The sequence below is a fragment of the Aulostomus chinensis genome, chromosome 7 (genome assembly GCF_037954235.1).
Source record: "Aulostomus chinensis isolate RoL2024-O1b breed Wild chromosome 7, RoL_Achi_v1.0, whole genome shotgun sequence".
NCBI lineage: Eukaryota > Metazoa > Chordata > Actinopteri > Syngnathiformes > Aulostomidae > Aulostomus > Aulostomus chinensis.
The window spans coordinates 290,287-310,362 of NC_141326.1; the positions used below are offsets into that span (position 1 = coordinate 290,287).

Here is a 20,076-nt window from a genome sequence, read left to right on the forward strand (position 1 = left end):
AGCATTGTGACACGCCCATTGAGGAGAGTGAGAGACTGTGATTCTCTCGTGCTGACATAGATAGATGCCTGACAGCTTCCATTACTAATTGTCTCCTATGTGATGTGGCTGTGCTGGTGGCAGGATGAGTGATTCTCACATCGTGAAGCGGGTATGCTGCTGTGTAGACACCGCTACCCAGCAGGCTGGTGATACCTGCAAAGAGACAACAGACAGTATTTACTGGGGCATCTCTTCTCACTGTCACTCTGGATTCCATGTTACTGTTGGCCACCACAGCTGGACTGATGCATCCGTACCATTGTTTCTATTGCACAAGAATATTTACTGGGTCCTGTGTTCTGACCAGATACTGATCTACACAGTGGCGAGTGTAAAAACCTTGAGAAGGTTGTCCTGGAGCAGTTACATGAACATCTGCACAGCAACGAGCTCTTTGAAGCCTTCCAGTCTGGATTCAGGGAACACCATAGCACTGAACCAGCACTGGTCAGAGTCTCTAATGATCTTCTTACAGCTTCAGACAGAGGTCTCGTCTCTGTCCTTTTGGACCTCAGTGCTGCATTTGACACCATCGACCACAGCATCCTGCTACAGAGACTAGACCATGACATTGGGATTAAAGGAACTGCCCTAAAATGGTTTAAGTCCTACTTATCTGACAGGTTTCAGTTTGTTAATGTTAATAATGACCATTCGGAGTATAGCAGAGTTACATATGGTGTACCACAGGGTTCAGTTTTAGGACCGATTCTCTTCACTCTTTACATGCTCCCATTAGGTGACATAATACGGAAGCACTCGATCAACTTCCACTGTGCAGATGACACACAACTTTACTTGTCGATGGAGCCAGACGACACAAGCCAGTTTACTCATCTGCAAGACTGCCTGAAAGACATTAAATCCTGGATGTCTTCTAACTTCTTAATGCTCAATTCAGATAAAACTGAGGTAATCATTTTTGGACCTAAACACCACAGGGACACACTCTTGAATCGGATCTCTACTCTAGATGGCATCACCCTAACTTCGAGTACAACTGCAAGGAACCTTGGGGTCATTTTTGACCAGGACCTTTCCTTCAGCTCCCACATAAAGCATGTGACTAGGACCGCCTTCTTCCATCTTCGAAGTATCGCTAAGATTAGGAATATCCTTTCCCAGAGTGATGCTGAAAAACTGGTGCATGCATTTATCACTTCTCGGCTGGACTACTGCAACTCTCTCTTGTCAGGATGTCCTAAATACTCTCTAAAGAGTCTCCAGCTGGTCCAGAACGCTGCAGCGAGGGTTTTGACGGGAGTTAAGAAGAGAGAACACATCTCTCCCACTTTAGCTTCTCTCCACTGGCTTCCTGTAGGATCTAGAATCGACTTCAAAGTCCTTCTGCTAACTTATAAGGCTCTCAATGATAAAGCTCCATCCTATTTGAAAGAGCTCATTAGTCCCTACTGTCCGACCAGAGCACTCCGCTCCCAGAATGCAGGTCTTTTAGTGACTCCCAGTATCAATACAAACAGACTGGGAGGTAGAGCTTTTAGTTACCGGGCTCCTTTACTGTGGAACCAGCTCTCTCCATGGGTCAGAGAGGCAGACACTTTAACTACGTTTAAGTCCAGGCTTAAGACCTTCCTCTATGACAGAGCCTTCAGTTAGGACTGGTTCAGGTAGCTCTGAACCATTGATAGCTATGCTGCTATAGGCTTAGACTGCTGGGGGACACATCAGGTTACATTGAGCCCTTCCCTCCTCTCCTCTCCTCTCCCCCTCTCTCCTCCTCTCCTCCCTGCACATTTTACTTGTTGCACTTTGTAGTTTGGCCTTGGTGTCTCGCAGTCTCTCTGTGTTTCCACAGATCCACCGGAGCCCCAACCGCCGCCTGCATCGCCCCCCCCCCCCCCCTTATTCCCTACTGTTACACCGGCCTGCGCTCCCCTTCCATGAACAAGTCTGCCATCCAGTCCCCCATCAAGCTGGCTTGCTCTCCCTGCCTCCCCTACCAGAAGCTTCCTTCTTCAACTGTTATTAACATTTCCGTGTTTCCCACATTTTGTATTGTAAACTGTTTTCTTGTCTGTAACAACATCTACTGCACGTCTGTCCGTCCTGGGTGAGGGATCCCTCCTCTGTTGCTCACCCTGAGGTTTCTCAGATTTTTCCCTGTTAAAAGGGTTTTCTATGGAGTTTTTCCTCAGTCGATGTGAGGGTCTAAGGGCAGAGGATGTTGTTATGATGCCATGTGAAGCCCTTTGAGACAAACTGTTTGTGAAAACGGGCTATACAAATAAAATTGCCTTGCCTTGCCTAAAAAGACATGTGCGGCTTGTTGGGTTTCATCATGTGGTGACCCATTCCCAAGCAGTGCAGGACAGCCGTTGCCAAAAGAAGTTGTTCACCATTCGAAAACATCCATGTCAGTCATGGGTCACAAACATGGCTCACAACTCGGGCCAGACCCACATGCCAGCCTGTCCCACGCCTACAACTGAATACAGCTTTTCTAGCCTTGACATACCAGGATACTCATGAACCAGTGTTGTGTTTGGTAAATAATCTTATCCTGCTCAGTCAAATATGTACATTCTGGTAAAAACATCTGCTGGAAATGCAGAGTGAGAAGAGCAGAGACAAGAGTCAGCAATTATTAACAGTCAGGAAAAAGTTAGGTCAGAGAAGATATTTTACTGAACTGGAGCTTTGATCTTTGAAGCTCCTGTCAGGCACCATAGCGGCTAAGATGAACAGGAACATGATCCAATACATGAGGGGCCTAGAAAGGAACTGGTACCAGGGGAACCAGCTACTGGTGGATAGAGCAGTCACCCAAGACTGCAAGACTAGGCAGACCCACCTGGATGGACCAGAGCCTCCGACTCAGTGACACGCACATGGGTACTGGAGACCTGGGAACATCAAACATCAACAGAATGCTGAGAACCCTCATCAAGAACTCAGTGGAGCTCTGGAGAAAAATTCTGGAGAATCCCCGGAAGCTGCTCAGCTGACCCTCAGGCGTTATATACCAAGGTGATGCACCAGCCCTGCTGCAGCTCTGCATAGACCTGAACCCCTCAGCCAGGTCACCACTAAGACTGGCTACTGATCTGGTTCTGAAGTGGATCCAGCACCAGTCTCCTCCTCTACATGATGAGATCCAGCTGTGGGCAGGAATGAGACAGAAATGGACTCACTGACCCAAATCACCAGGATCTACTGCAACGACACCAGAATGTGATTCAGACTAGATCAGTGTGTTCAGATGGTACTGAAGATCGAGAAGATGATCAGAACAGACAGGCTGAACAACCAGAAGACAGAAGATGTTCAGGATGGCTGTAAGAACCTTGGGATCCCCCAGGCTTGAGGCCCCATGAGGAGGCTGAAGGAGGTTGGCCACAGCCAAACAACTCCAAAGGATCAGGGAGGCCCTGAATCTGCTCAGTGGGAGGACAGGGTCCGAACCACCAGCACGTGGCCCTGCCAGTCACGAGATCCCAGATGGGATAATCAGCTGTCTAAGGAGGAGATTGAGGCCCCTGATATCAAACCAGGAAGCTCCTCACCCAAGAGGGGGGATACAAAATAATGCAAAAGAGCAAAAAAAAAAAAAAATGTATTAACACCCTGCCATTCCTGATCAGGACAGATAAAAAAGGTGAGCGCAAAGTTGATCCAAAAACTGAAACTTTGCCGGACGTGAGGTTGAGACACTGTATGCAGAGTTGAGTTAGAAAATGCTGTCAGGCAGCATCTCTTCTGGTATCAGTAGGAAAAGGAGAAAAATAATGGGTGTGTGTCAGTGAGGTGGCTGACAGGAACTCGTCGGTCCACGAAGAAGATCTCTGATGTGAATGTGAATCAGGGGGCATCTAACTGGCCATGTGAGACCATGTGAGTAAAGAACACACAGACAGGACCCGAACTCTAAGCGTTACATTCACGCTCAACTTCAGTGGCACCTTTTCATCTGCACATTTGTCCGTGGTATTTATTACTGCTGACTGCACTGCTGCTTTATTCAACATAGCAGATTGTATATATTTTTATATTTATATTTTTAAATACTTCTGCACTTTAAGACTTTAGGTTAGTTTAGTTTATTGGACTGCATGCACCAACAGCACCACAAAATTTCCTTGTATGTATAAAATCGTACTTGGCAATAAAATCTTTTCCCAAATCCCAGCTGACACATGCAACTTCACATCATACAAACAAGACTTTTCTTATGTCACAGAGCATCTATGTCTTATGTGATGGCATTGTCATTCTGACATCCTCACCACGATGTACACCCATCGGAGTCAGAACAACCTGCTGATTATGTTCAAATAATGTGAAGCTTTTATGTCAGAGACGATCTCTTTCCTGCCTGAGTCTCATGTCTCTAAACTGTCTCTAATGCAGCAGTGTACCAGGGAGAAGGTGAGAAAGATCCATCAATTCCCACTTTACACTTTTGAATCGCATACTTGGATGAAATGAGTATCTAGTATGGATACTGCAGTTGTGACGAGGCTAAGTAACTAACGAGTAACAATGTGTCATTATCTGTGCTCAGTAGAGCAGGTGCTTCTACTGAAGGAGCAGTAAAACCTGCAACATTCCCAGATCCACAGTGTCTGTCTGTCTGTCTGTCTCTCTCACACACATTTATCCCATCTGATCTCTTCTCTCCTCAGGACAATCAGTGATATAGAGTGAAACGAGTCTGGTAGTGACACTGAAACAGCATCAGGATCTGCTCCACATCACCAGTACATCCATCCATCCTTCCACTCCAGTAGCTGCTTGGGAGGCTATACTGGCCAAGACCAAAGGGAAGGACATTCCACACCTGAGAGTCCACAGAGTCTCATCCTAATGTAGTAATTGGAACTTTGACCTCACATGCCAGAAAATCCATGTAATGAGGGAAACTTTCAGTGGCACTATCATGAACCCATTTATATTGGTTTGGATGGTAAGAGGCAGCACGTGGTGCAGTGTTCAGCACTGTCGCCTCACAGCAAGAAGGTTGTGGGTGGAGCCCCGGCTGGAGCACGGGGTCTTTCTGGGTGAGTCTCCATGTTCTCCCTGTCCCTGCGTGGGTTCTCTCGGGTACTCCGGCTTCCTCCCACAGTCCAAAGACATCAAGAGGGACCAGGTTAATCCAGACTCTAAATTGACCGTAGGCGTGGCTGGGAGAGCCAATGGTTGTCTGTCTATATGTCTGGATGGATGGATGGATGTGACAACAATTTGAGTTAAACAAAAATAAATCAATTTTGCAGCAGTCAGAGAGCCACACTTACCCATGCTGTACTTGGCCTTGCATTTTGTCCTCTTTAGTATTTCGAAAACCTGGAGAGAAATGAAAACGGAAAAAGAATTAACTGCCCACACTGCAGGAAGGAATACTCAGGCAAATCATTGACAATCATTCCTGACAAAAACCCCTCCAAAAACATGGTGTTCTGTGTCCCTCTGGACCAGCGTATGCCGACTTCTTCCTCTTGTCCCCACTCCAATCCTGGTGCTCCTCCTCTCTCTCCACTCTAGCACAGATCAGAGACAGAGCAGTGGGGGAGGGGTTCTTAAAGGGCCAGCTCTCAGCTCTGCTCTCACTCTAGCACAGATCAGAGACAGAGCAGTGGGGGAGGGGTTCTTAAAGGGCCAGCTCTCAGCTCTGCTCTCACTCTAGCACAGATCAGAGACAGAGCAGTGGGGAGGGGTTCTTAAAGGGCCAGCTCTCAGCTCTGCTCTCACTCTAGCACAGATCAAAGACAGAGCAGTGGGGGAGGGGTTCTTAAAGGGCCAGCTCTCAGCTCTGCTCTCACTCTAGCACAGATCAGAGACAGAGCAGTGGGGGAGGGGTTCTTAAAGGGCCAGCTCTCAGCTCTGCTCTCACTCTAGCACAGATCAGAGACAGAGCAGTGGGGAGGGGTTCTTAAAGGGCCAGCTCTCAGCTCTGCTCTCACTCTAGCACAGATCAGAGACAGAGCAGTGAGGGAGGGGTTCTTAAAGGGCCAGCTCTCAGCTCTGCTCTCACTCTAGCACAGATCAGAGACAGAGCAGTGGGGGAGGGGTTCTTAAAGGGCCAGCTCTCAGCTCTGCTCTCACTCTAGCACAGATCAGAGACAGAGCAGTGGGGAGGGGTTCTTAAAGGGCCAGCTCTCAGCTCTGCTCTCACTCTAGCACAGATCAGAGACAGAGCAGTGGGGAGGGGTTCTTAAAGGGCCAGCTCTCAGCTCTGCTCTCACTCTAGCACAGATCAGAGACAGAGCAGTGGGGGAGGGGTTCTTAAAGGGCCAGCTCTCAGCTCTGCTCTCACTCTAGCACAGATCAAAGACAGAGCAGTGGGGAGGGGTTCTTAAAGGGCCAGCTCTCAGCTCTGCTCTCACTCTAGCACAGATCAAAGACAGAGCAGTGGGGGAGGGATTCTTAAAGGGCCAGCTCTCAGCTCTGCTCTCACTCTAGCACAGATCAGAGACAGAGCAGTGGGGAGGGGTTCTTAAAGGGCCAGCTCTCAGCTCTGCTCTCCACTCTAGCACAGATCAAAGACAGAGCAGTGGGGAGGGGTTCTTAAAGGGCCAGCTCTCAGCTCTGTTCTCACTCTAGCACAGATCAGAGACAGAGCAGTGGGGGAGGGGTTCTTAAAGGGCCAGCTCTCAGCTCTGCTCTCACTCTAGCACAGATCAAAGACAGAGCAGTGGGGGAGGGGTTCTTAAAGGGCCAGCTCTCAGCTCTGCTCTCACTCTAGGACAGATCAAAGACAGAGCAGTGGGGAGGGGTTCTTAAAGGGCCAGCTCTCAGCTCTGCTCTCCACTCTAGCACAGATCAAAGACAGAGCAGTGGGGGAGGGGTTCTTAAAGGGCCAGCTCTCAGCTCTGCTCTCACTCTCTGATCAGACTCAGGCTTCTAACTCCTCAACTACAAGGCCTCCACACTGGACCAGGACACCCTGGGATTCAGGCCAGGGCTCAGGCCCTCACAACGCTGCCTGCAGCTTTAATTAGCAGTTTCTTTTTTATGTTTATATGGTGCTTTTGGAGGTGGAGGCTGTGTGCAGAAGTAAACTACTTATGAAGTTTGAAATTTTTGACAATGGCAAATTAATATATAAAACATATTTGCCAAAGTCCATGAATACTGTCAGAAAAATGTCCTTGTTATTACACAAATTATGGCGAGGCCACAAAGCAAGTAGTAGCTTGTTCAAGGACACTTCAACAAGGTCTGTAGGGATCAAACCAGTCACAAGACAGCCACTATACTACCTGAGACAGTCTACATAGTTATAATATATATTATATTTTATTATCATTACATAAAAACATGCTATATAAAATACACGGTGGCATGGTGGTGCAGTGGTCCTCACTGTGGCCCCCATCAAGAAGGTTGTGGGTGGAGCCCCGGCTGCAGCACGGGGTCTTTCTGGGTGAGTCTCCATGTTCTCCCTGTTCCTGCTGGGTTCTCTCTGGTACTCCAGCTTCCTCCACAGTCCAAAGACATCAAGAGGGACCAGGTTAATCCAGACTCTAAATTGACCGTAGGCGTGGCTGGGAGAGCCAATGGTTGTCTGTCTCTATGTGTTGGCCCTGCCATGGACTGGTGACCCGTCCAGGGGGAACCCCGCCTCTCGCCCGTAACTGCTGGGATAGGCTCCAGCCCCCCCCCCCCCCCCGCAACCCTTAACAGGAATAAGTGGAAGGAAATGGATGGATGGATAAAATACAGTCCCTCTACTGGCCACTTACTATTGAACTTCTGGTTTTGCTGTCGAAGAAGTAATCCTTGTCTGAGAGGTCAAACCTGTTGATACAGACAAAAACACAAATACTGAAGTCATTAACAGAAAAGAAACCTGAAGATGCTCCACGTGCAGACTCAGAAACGGCGAGTAAGCAGCTCATGGTGGTCCGTGTTCTCCCCGATCTTAGTGGAACTGAGCTGCACCTTGAAATTACACTTCTGCACTTCTGTCACTCCTTCAGAGACCCGGTCTGGGCAGGGCTTCACCTGAGCACCATTTATAAAGTGCTGATGAAAACTCCAACCTGAATGTGACGAAAACTCAGGAGTTAATCACTGATTTTATCCAGATGCAGCATTCATGGAGGAAATGTTGAAATTGTAGACACACATATACTGTAACTTTGGAATGATGTTTGACTCCAGCCTCACAGTGAGTGGACCAACAACGGATTCACTAGATGCTGAATTCTTTCAGTGTCTCAAAGACCATCTTATGTAGCTATGATCATTTGTTCATTGCAAGTCTTTGAGCATATTCTTTTATCTGTTGGTATGATGGATTGTCTGTGAAGGACAAGAACTGCCTCATTGTCAAAGTCTGGTCCTTGATCATCAGCTGACACACCTGAGCTCCAGGTCAGAAAAACAGGTGCTCCAGACAAGTCAGGGGTCATGAGGTCATAAATTGTTCTCTGCAGGACAGTGCTGCCATTTTTGCTGATCATTTTTTTTCATAAGGAACAACAGACTATCATTGGCACACTTATGTGGATTCTTCATGTTTTTTTGGGATGTCATAGAGCGTCTGGTCATTGGCTGCTCTATAGTCCAAAACATGAAGTTAGCGACACCTGGGGCTATCGTCAGTGCATTCCTGGGGCCAGAACCGGGGACGTTGACTCAAAATTTTTTTTTTTTTCAAATTTAAAGTTGCTGGCTAAGGATAAGCGTAGATTCAGTAAAGTCATCTTCCATTGCAGCGGAAATGACCTCCGACTTTGTCAGTTGGGAGTTCACCAAAATTTATGTGGAGTCGTGCACATTTGCTAAGACTATGCCCGACTCCGTAGTTTCCTCTGGTCCCCACCTGATTTGAACAGTCAGGACATGTTTCGCTGCATGTCATCATTTAACCGCTGGCTGTCGAGGTGGTGTCCAGCAAATGATGTGGGCTTCATTAATAACTGGCAGACTTCCTGGGGGAAACCTGGTCTTATTAGGAGAGACGGCATCCATCCCACTTTGGATGGAGCCGCTCTCATCTCTAGAAATATGACATCATTTATTAAACCCAAGCCATGACATCCCAGAGTCTAGACTAGGAGGCAGGAGTGCAGTCTTACATGCTTCTCTGTGTTTCCTTTAGAGCAGCCAACCACCCTTCTTCGCACAGGAACAGTGTCTGTCCCCCGACCACCTAAGTATAACCATAATTCATTAAATGTAGAGACAAGAGGAGTCACTCCTAGTCATCTTAGAAAAGTCTATACCAGCCCAGCAGTAGGACAACAACATAGGAAAATTACAAGTGGGATCCTAAACATTAGATCCCTGTCCTCTAAATCTGTCCTAATTAATGATATATATCAGATTATCACCTTGGTTTATTTCGTCTCACAGACCCTGTAGTCCTTCAGCTCTCAGTGGAGACGACTTCAGGAGTTTTTTGATGACAAAATATGAACTTTTAGGGGTCAAATCAATCAGCTCCTGCCCTCAATGGACTCTAATTTACCTGTAAACTCACAAACGTAGAAACTGCTGTTAAACCAGACATTTACTTGGACCACTTTTATTAACTTAACAACACAGAACTTATTCACTGATGACCTCATCAGAACCTTCAAGCTGTCTCTCAGACTGGATTCCTGCTAGGCTGCTTAAGCAAGTCTTTCCCTCAGGCAGTGCCTCTCATTATACAGTCTTCAGTAACAGGAACTGTACCACAGTACCTTCAGCAGCTGTCATTGGACCACTGTTGAAGAAGCCTCCTCTAGACCCTGAGGTTCTAGCCCACTACGGACCGATGTCTAACCTCCCCTCTCTAAAGTCCTGGAGAGAGCAGTTGCTCATCAGCTGTGTGACTTCCTACGTAACAAGAGTTGATTTGAGGACGTTCAGTCTGGTTTGAGAGTCCAACCCAGCACAGAGACGGCACTGGCAGAAATGACGAACCACCTTTAATATCACCAGATGATGGCTTTGTGTCTGTCCTCGTCCTGTTGGACCTCTGTGCTGCCTTTGACACAATCGACCATCAGATCCTGCTACAGAGACTTGAACCCTTCATTGGCTTTCAGGGAGCAACATTAAACTGGTTTAAAGCGGATTCATCAGGTGGGTACCAGTTTGTACACATTGATGATAAATCTTCTATGCAAACAAGTTAAACATCGTGTTCCTAAAGGTTCAGTGTTTGGGCCGATTCTCTTCACTTTATATAAGCATTTGACTCTTAGTTTTGGATTTTCTCTGAATGAGGTCTGTACATGCAACATTGGCTCCACCCAGTTTTCACTATCAAGGGGGGTCCACCAGTGTTGTCCCCTGTCGCCGTTACTATTCACCCTCTCACCCAAACCCCTGTGTTATGATCCTGATCTCCTGTTTCCCTGCTAACTCCTCTCTTTCCCCCTCCCTGCTGAGCGAGTGCCGAGGGGCAGAGTGATCTCCGGGAGCACAGGACTCCTGGCACACCTGCAGCTCCTGAGCCAGGACTCGAACCCGGAACCTTCTTGCTGTGAGGCCACAGTGCTTACCACTGCTCCACCGTGCAGAGTAGGGTTGGGTGCCTTTCAAAAATTTTCGGTACCGGTGCCAGTACCTTGATTTCATTGCCGGTTCGGTACTTTTTTCGGGAACAATTTAATTTTAAAAAATTAGTGTAAGTAAGCTAGTAAGAAGTTCTCCTCACAATGGGATGAACAGCAGCAGCAGCTAGCGTAAGGAGAAAAACAACAACAGTTCAGGCTAGCGCTGGCCGACTCAATGGATACGCCAAATCACTTGTGTTAGCTTAAAGTTAGCTCACCTGTTGAAGACATCCCCGACATGGCGGCCGCCCTGTCGACTGTTTTCTCGGCCAAGGAGGATTCCTCCGGCGGTAGAGATTTCTAAAGAGGCATATCCACCACAAGTGGACTAGAAGGCTGGGATGAGGAAGGCTGCCCTACGGAACATCAGACACCGTCCAACGTTCTGCTCTTCTGTGTATCCCATGCATGTTCAGGTGCTTCAATAAATTTGACGTATTGTCGTCTTTTGCCGCGACGTCCTTTTTGCAGATATTGCATCGCGCTCTATTGGCGTCGATTCCAATAAAATGGAGCCACACTTTTGACTGTGGGGGCATTTCTTATCTTACCGTTTCTTGCGTCTCTCTCACACACATGCAGGTAACAAAACACACACACGTGTAACACGTGTTACCGGAAGCAAAGTATAATGTTCATTGGATGGTGACGTCATGAACCGCCCTACTCTGCCTCTCATTGGCAGTTAGGATATCAGGGTAAGCCAATCAGAGAGAGAGTAATGCGGGGCCTTCCTCTACGATCCTTTGGCCACTCGTCGCCAGAGTCGTCACCGGCAGTATTATCAGAGCTTCGCTTTTTACCTCTCAAGTACCGAAAATTGGCACCGAAAAACACTGACATTTTCGGTAGCCTACCCGGTAGTACCGAGGCATTTCGGTTGGTGCCATTAAAGTACCGAAGTTCTGTACCCACCCCTATCTGTCAGTATACCTCGTCACTTCTTTTGAACACGGATCATTGCAAATCTTGGTATGCTGATATTCTTGTCTATGTCGGTATCCCAAACCACATTTGTGTTCTCTCTCTCCATGGTTCAATCCAAGCTCCTCTGTCTCTTGGAGACCAGTTGAGAAGAATCTTTTGGTGTTAATTAGATTGGAGGATCTAGTTTATTACGACATACCAGTGAGAGTTAAGAAATCACCTACTCCACGGACCATTAACTCAGTTAATCTAATCCCTGTCAAAACGGCTTCCATTTTCAACATCACAATGACAACCGCACATTCAGCACTAACATTAACTTGGCAGTGCTGAGCGTGCGGTCTCTTTTAAATAAAACTTTTATTGTACATGACAGGATTTTAGACAATAAATTAGACATTCTCCTGTTGACGGAGACATGGCTTGGCACTGATGCTCCAGTTGTTCTCACCAAGCTTGCCCGTCAAATTTTAATTTTTTATTTTCAATAAGGGGGGGTTGAAAGGGAGGAGGCACTGCCTCAACTGTTAAAAACACACTGTACTCAAACAAGGTTTCTTTTAACAGTAACACATCATTTGAGTACCAATGCATTTGTTTTTAGCAGCCCTCCTGTCCTTTGTATCACAGTTTATAGACACCCCACCACGCTAACTCCTTCATCAGTGAATTCTCCGAAACAATAACGATCATACACTCCACCTACAACAGGATTTTAACAACTGGTGATTTCAATCTGCACGTGGACAAAGTCTCGGACTCGGTGTCCAGAGAATTTTTGAATATCTTAAGCTGTATGGATTTTAAACAGCACATCACACAGCCGACTCACAACGGAGGACACACCTGGACCTGGTCATCACCTGTGGCCTCTCCACTGGGGTGTTCTCTGTTGTCGACCTGGCTGTGTCTGACCACTACTGTGTGTATTTTAACAACACCAGTTTCAACCACCTGGAGGCCCCGGTGAGAACGGTGAGGAAACGCTACCTCACCCCCGAAGTGGCTGCAAATTTTATTGAGATTTTACTGAGCACTGCTGCTGCAATTTTACCTGCACCTTGTGATTTTATTGTGGACCATTTGAACAGTGCATTAACACAGCACTGGACTCAGTGGCTCCACCTCTAATAAAAACCATTAAAACAAAACCTTTATCGCCATGGAGAAATAATGACATCAGAAACAAAGAGAGGATGCAGGAGTGCAGAGCCAAACTAACGGTTCATTTTGAAATACTGCAGCAAGAACTCAAAAATTACAACAATAGAGTCAAAAAGGAAAGAACCTCCCATTTTTCAAAACTCATCACAGAGCATAAAAACAATCAGAAATTCCTTTTTTACACCATCCATCTTTTAACAAACTCCAATTTTAATAAATCTCTTAAGACCCCCACAGACGCCCTCTGTGAGGACTTTGCAGACCACTTGAAGTGAAGTCGATGATATCAGATCCAGTCTTTGAACTCATCACAATGGGATTTCTAACACACCTGACCAGCTGCTTTTACCTGAGGAAACCCTGGAGAGTTTCGCCCTGGTCGATGCAAGGACACTTGGTCGAGTTTTCTCCCAAGTTCACCCAACAACCTGCCTTTTAGATCCAATTCCCACATCACTTTTAAAAACATTTTATGAATTCTTTGAGGAACAGATTTTAAGGATTGTAAGTTGCTCTCTTCAGACGGGTGCCTTCCCCACTGCCTTTAAAACGGCGGTGGTGAAGCCCCTTCTGAAGAGAGCAACTTGGGTCCTGATGCCTTTAATCACTACCGTCCTGTATCCAACTTACCATTTTTAAGCAAAATTTTAGAAAAACTGTTTTTTAACCAAGTAAATTATTTCTTAAATAGTAACAATATTTTAGAGAAGTATCAGTCTGGTTTTAGGACGAACCACAGTACCGAGACAGCTCTTTTAAAGATTTTAAATTACATAGCATTATATGTTATTTATTGACGTTAGTTATTAATAGCCGTGACATCTCAAGAAGGTGTTACCTGTTATTAATACTGCACAAGTGTGTAAACACACACATTTTTGGGTTCACCTTTGTCCTTTCCTCTCTCTCTCTCTCTTCCGCTAAGTGCTCAGCTTAGTTATTAACATTCCACAAGTTCTACATCCATGGTGCTAACTAGCAGCTAGCTAGCCTCAGCTAACTAGCCTAGCTGCCAGCCTAGCTGCTAGCCCCGCTGCGACGCTAACTGGTTGCTAGGCAAACAGACTCCCCCCTCCTGTCCTCACTCTCTCTTCTATATACACACACAATCTCTCACTCACACGTTTACACACACACACACACACACACACGCACGCTCACACATATTATCACTTGTGTCTTTTGGTTAGATAACCGTTATAACAACGTGTTGCTGATTGATTGATGCACTGTGTTAATAAATATATTTTATTATAAGAGAGAAGTCGTAGTGTCTTTGTGTACCAACTTGTGGTCACGTGTCTCAGCAACAGCAGTGCTCTGATCTCCTCCAACATCAGAGCTGTCCCAGGTAGTTAATGTCACAGGATATTGACTGTTAGTGGATCAACTCTGTTAGAGACTGGTAACTGTTACAAGGTTGGTCGCAGTTTAGTTTTACCTGAACTCATCAGGGTGGTGCCCTGAATAATTAATATTTTATATTAATTATTAATTTGTGTAATAATCGATAATTATATCCATAATTATCGATTATCATTATTTTTGACCAATTCGCTCCTCAGTGCACAACATAAGTATGGATACCTGTTCCTCCAGAACACATGAAATTAAGTGTGGGGTGCCCCAAGGGTCAATTTTAGGTCCAGTACTTTCTAATCTATACATGCTTCCCCTTGGGGCCGTCATCAGGAGTCACGACATCAGCTTCCACAGTTACGCTGATGATACGTAGCTGTACATCGCCGTGTCTCCTGATGACACAGAGCCTATTGAGACCCTTTTAACTGTATTTTCGATATCAGGTCATGGATGGCAGAGAACTTTCTACAGCTCAACCAGGACAAAACTGAAGTTTTAATCATCGGCCCTGAAGGCAAGAGAGAGGAACTTTTACCAAAACTAGAAGATTTTAAACCTTCACAATCTGTGAAAAACCTGGGCGTCATTTTTGACTCTGAGCTGAATTTCATTCCACATGTCAAGAACATAACTAAGAGAGGTTTTTAGCATCTTAAGAACATAGCCAGAGTCGCCCGTTCCTCTCTCAGGCCAACACGGAGGTGCTGATGCATGCTTTTATTTCCAGTCGTTCAGATTCTTGTAATGCCCTGCTGCTCGCTGGTCTCCCCAAAACAACCATCTATAATCTACAATGACTCCAGAATTCTGCAGCAAGTGTGCTGACGAGGACCAGAGGGCGGGAGCTCATGACACCGGTTTTAAAATCGCTGCATCCCCGTGTGCTTCAGGATCGACTTTAAGGTTCTTTTAGTAGTTTTGAAGTCTCTTGATGGTCTTGGCCCATTTTATTTATCTGAACTGCTTTTGTCATATCAACCTTCACGGACCCTGAGGTCCTCTGGCACCGGCCTTTTAGTCGTTCCTAGAGTCAGAACTAAAACCCATGGGAGGCTGCTTTCAGCCGTTATGGCCCAAAGTTCTGGAACAGCCTGCCAGAGAACATCAGGAGACTGTTGATGTTTTTAAAAGGAGGCTCAAGACTCACCTTTTTAGTGTAGCTTTTAACTGATTTAGTCTCTTTTATCCTTTATTTTAGCACTATATTTTATTTTTATCTTTTAATTATTTTATTCTACTTTTTCATTAGCTCTTAAACTTTTAGATTTTATATATATACATATATATATATATTTATATTTTATGTCATAATGATACTTTAATATTATTGTAATTTCTGTTCTTTCTTATTCAACCTTCTTTTGGTCTTTTAGTTTGTAGTCCTTTAGTTTTTAGCTCCAGTGTGTCCTGGTGGGGGCCCTCCACACTGGGAGGTGTGTCTGGTCCAGGGCGTCGTCCAGGCCCGGAGAGCTGGGGGGCTCTGCATTATATGTGGAGTGTACCCGGTCTGTCCGGGTCGGGGGGTCTCGGTGGCGGCGCTCCCTGTGGTTGTGGGCTGTGGCACCTCCCGGTGAGGATGGCTCCCATAGGTGGTCTTTCCTCACTAGGATTTTCAGTGCCCTGCTGATATTAAGTATTTTTCTGTTGTCTTATATATTATCTTTTAATAATACTTTGTACTCACGTATACTTACAAGTCAAGCATATACATGATATAATCTTACGTAGATCTAAAAGACAAATGTTCTTAGAATGTGTGTCTGTGTTATCTCCACCATTTATGAGTCCCTTCCTGTTGTCGGAATGGCACCAACTAATCCTGGTGCTCAGGAGATTTGTGAGACCCCCTTGTAAAACACCTTTAACTACTTCCAGATGTTCAAGAGTTCAAATAAGGTGACTTGCAGCGAAGTCATTGATTCTGCTGGGATGCATGAGCAGGAGATCCCGGATCCGTCACTAACATTAAAGAAGTACATTGATGAACTAAATACAGTGTTGGATCATTTTCTACCTCTTTGGGAACTGCCATAGAAACATCTTTATTACACCTGCCATGTTCCTATTGACAGTCAGTGTTTGGTTGTGTGTATGCGTGTGTGTGGGAGGGGGGGGGAGTGCATGCATGTGGTCATGTGGGCTGGGAAGGCCGGGTTCTTAACATTTATTGTTTTATATTGTATTTAATGTTGCCTGTTTTTCTTTTATTTCTGTGAAGCACTTTGTGTTGCAATTTCTGTATGAAAAGTGCTGTATAAATATAAAGAAAGTAAAGTAAAGTAAAGAGAAAAGCCAAACTATGTTTAGGCCCAAAGTTACATGTCTTCTCATAACTTGCCATACTGCATTGAAGCATGTACATGAAGATCTTAAACTGCACAACCTCTTACCAATTTTCAACAATTTTTCACTTCTGACAGGTAATATACCTCATTCCCACATTGGAAAAATAATGGACTTGACGTTCTAAAGGACCTGTTTGGTGACAAGGTTTTACAAGCCACTTATGATTTACAAACTAAATATGATCTACCACATCTTTCTTCTTTTACAAGGTCAGCCATGAGGGTATACTCGTTGCCATGGGGATCAGCACTCTCTTTGTACCCTCTTCATAATTTGTTTGCCTCAGGACCTACACGACAGATAAAGTCTAGACATTACAAATTTATTTCCAAACCTTATAAATTTATACCAGTACAAGCTGCATGCCAGGGACTTGTTGTGAATGGTGCTGGGAAACACTGGAGAAGAATTTGTGCGGCACATCTAAAAAAAAACACCTCTTCAATTGATACGTTTTAGGTTTGCTACTACGATTTATGTGTGTATAGATAGATATTGGTAGATGGATGGCTGGATGGATCAACGTGTGGCTACATTCTGGAAGTGGATATCTTTCACTTTAACTGACATGCTCAGAGTTAAGACCCCACCCTCACCAGCACTGCTTCTGCTCAATGATGGCTCCTCACTAGATCTGCCTTCGCAACATTCCAACCACCACATCCTTGACTTGGCAACAGTGGGTCAGCTCTCTTCTCAAAAAAGGACCTGATGGAATGGAGACTCTTCTGGCATGGAATGAGGCTTACAATCAAGTTGAGGAAAGGGAGCAGCAACACTAAATTTTTCTTTTTGTTTTTGAAAATTATGTGAAAATATTTTTTCCTTTTATTGTGTTTAGAAGGAGACCAGTAGGCTCATGTATCCTCGGTGGAAATAGCTAGTCTAGCTAGCTAGTCTACAAGGACAGTGTCAACTTTGAGAGGCTGAGAGCACAGAGTCTGAACATCAAGGGTACATCATGGTGGTGGAAGGTGCAGCGCAGAACTTCAGAGATGAATATTTGTTCACTCTTTGGTGTGTGTGTGTGTGTGTGTGTGTGTGTGTGTGTGTGTGTGTGTGTGTGTGTGTGCGCGCGCGCATGTGCATGCAAGCCAGCATTTATCTCTGGGGAGTGCCCTCCAACTCCAGCATGACATTCAACCAAAGAGAAGTTGACACAGCAACTGGACGAGATTCTCCTCAATGTGAAATACCCATGAATACAACTTCCCATAAAGACACGCAGCTGTGTTGTGCACCCTCTTTAGTCAACAGTGTGATCAAGTGTTGCAACATACAAAGTCTCATTTCTGCTGGTGTGAATCGATTTGATGCAAAGTATCGGCAGGCAAAGATTTTGTGTGTGAAAGTGTAATAGATGCACTTACAGGTGTTGTTTTTCCCTGGAAAACGTGTGTGACAGGTGTTTGATGTTCTTAGGTTGGTGTTCTTCAACATGAGGATGTAGAGGCTCCACAACTTTATTGACAAGTGAGCTGATCTTCTCCATAAGACCACCTGATTGCTTGACTTCATACACCTAGAAATCCCAAAAGTGCCCACACACACACACACACACACACACACACACACACACACACACACACAGACTTATCAATGGTAATGTATATCCTCCCTCCATCCCTCCCTCCATCTTCTCCCTCTTCTCCTGTTCAGGGTGGTGGGGGTGGAGCCTATCCCAGCAGCCTTCCCCCTGGACGGGTCACCAGTCCATGGCAGGGCCAACACATAGAGACCAACCATTGGCTCTCCCAGCCACGCCTACGGTCAATTTTGAGTCTGGATTAACCTGGTCCCTCTTGATGTCTTTGGACTGTGGAGGAAGCTGGAGTACCAGAGAGAACCCAGCAGGAACGGGGAGAACATGGAGACTCACCCAGAAAGACCCGTGCTGCAGCCGGGGCTCCACCCACAACCTTCTTGCTGGGGGCCACAGTGAGGACCACTGCTCCACCGTGCCACCTAATGTATATCCTATAGGTCGCAAAACAATTTAACACAATGGGCCTCATTTATCACTCAAGCACAGAAACAAGCGAAGAAGTCACCAGTGATGGCTAAAACTGGTCAAACTTGACCGATCAGTTTATCGTCGGGCGAGGTGAGGGTTTCGCTCTGGTGGTTCCAGGGAGTCTCCTCGGAAGTCTGTCTTTCTGTAGCACGGACTACCCTGGAAATAAACTGTGGCACTTTCACAACTACATATGCTGTCAGACCCTACACATGCGAAACGCATGCTGCCATGTGCCTTGAACCCTGTCCATTTTGTTTGCTGCAGGGTGCGGGAGCAGAAAAATATTTCACTTGGTTTCAGCACACTGTAACATCATGGAACCATTAGGGAATCATAGATCCCAACACTGGTGGTGGAGGAGAAGGTGATTCTGGTTGTGTTCAGCCTGAATGCCCCAGGAAGAGACGGCAATGGAGCTGGAGCTCCCAGACCAGCCGGAACACTCCACCTCAATTCAAGTCGATCAAATCAAAAATTACATTTGTAGACGAGTGCACGTAAAAGGGGCAAAGGTGGAAAAGAGCTCACAGAAATCTTTCTCTTCTTCTCCTCCCTGTCAGGCACAGACATCCCATAATATTGAGGTTTCATGCTGCAACCACAAAAGGTTAGTCTTTTTTTCTCTTACTACAAACTGAAGAGGATTTACTGTGCAGGTGGCAAACCAGCACTGCAATCATTTTTCATCTTTTTGCCTACAATGAAACAATAGGAGTTCACCTCCTCATCACTGAGAGGAGGAAGTTCATGACCATTAGCTGGAAATCCAGTTGTTCTGGCAGTGTGGTGAGATGCAGCACCAAGGTACACACAGACAGAGTTTAGACACACAACTGAGACAAGAGAGGATGAAGGAAACAATCATTCTCACCCTCTTGGTTGGCATCTTCAGCTTCATGAACTCGGCTTCTCGGCAGAGGACGTTCCAAGGAGCATGAATCTTCACGAAACCCACACCTGGAATCTTGGCCTGAGACATTCAACAGAGAGAGATGGTTGTCACTGAAGTGCTGCAACCTCGTGTGTCTGATGTGTTTGGTGTAGAGTAAAATAACAACTCTGGGAGAAAATTTAATTTGGCTCCTGAAGGTTTAGATCATTCATACCACTCAACTCATGGCAGTGGGGAAGGTGAGTGAAGGCAAACCCTGTTTCATTAATCTCTGATTTTCAATATCACATCTGTTCAGTCGTGGCTGAGGAAGGTAAAGACGGTTGACAGGTAGATGTCCACGCTGATGTTAAAGTGATACACAGGGAGAAACCAGGAATGTATTTTGAATGAAGAATACAAGTAAAAGTAGTCTGTGTGTACCTCATGGTGTAGATGTGAACCAGGTGCCCTTGAGGACTGCAGATGAGACTGGACACATTTACTCAGGCGCTTCTGTGATGTCAGTGATGAGAGCAACTACTCTATTTATACACTGGTATTTGGACATAGTATGTATCAGTTTACTGCTCTGTACACACACACACACACCAGTCCCTCCAGGAAACGCGATTATGCAATCACATAATTTACCACATAATCCGCCAACGTCTGTGTGATTATGCGGTAGCCACATTGTTTTGAATATGCCGCACTTTCACCCCAAAATATGTGGGGCCTGCATGATTTCATAATCCCCACATTCTCATTGCAAAAAAGTCTCAAATATCTTTGCAGAAAGTCGAAAAATGTTGCATTTACTTCAAACATAA

General features: G+C 45.6%; 1 protein-coding gene across 1 annotated transcript in view; it reads right to left on the reverse strand.

Moving 5' to 3' along the window:
- The window catches only part of ano1b (anoctamin 1, calcium activated chloride channel b), a 113,417-nt gene that overhangs the window by 62,324 nt on the left and 31,017 nt on the right, over positions 1–20,076 (reverse strand). Inside the window, exons 3-7 of the mRNA XM_086207978.1 lie at positions 19,244–19,342; positions 17,726–17,877; positions 7,746–7,800; positions 5,298–5,346; positions 140–195 (exon numbers count right to left, since the gene is read on the reverse strand). Of these exons, the coding sequence (XP_086064104.1) occupies positions 140–195; positions 5,298–5,346; positions 7,746–7,800; positions 17,726–17,877; positions 19,244–19,342 (411 nt within the window). The remainder of the gene's footprint in view (positions 1–139; positions 196–5,297; positions 5,347–7,745; positions 7,801–17,725; positions 17,878–19,243; positions 19,343–20,076) is intronic.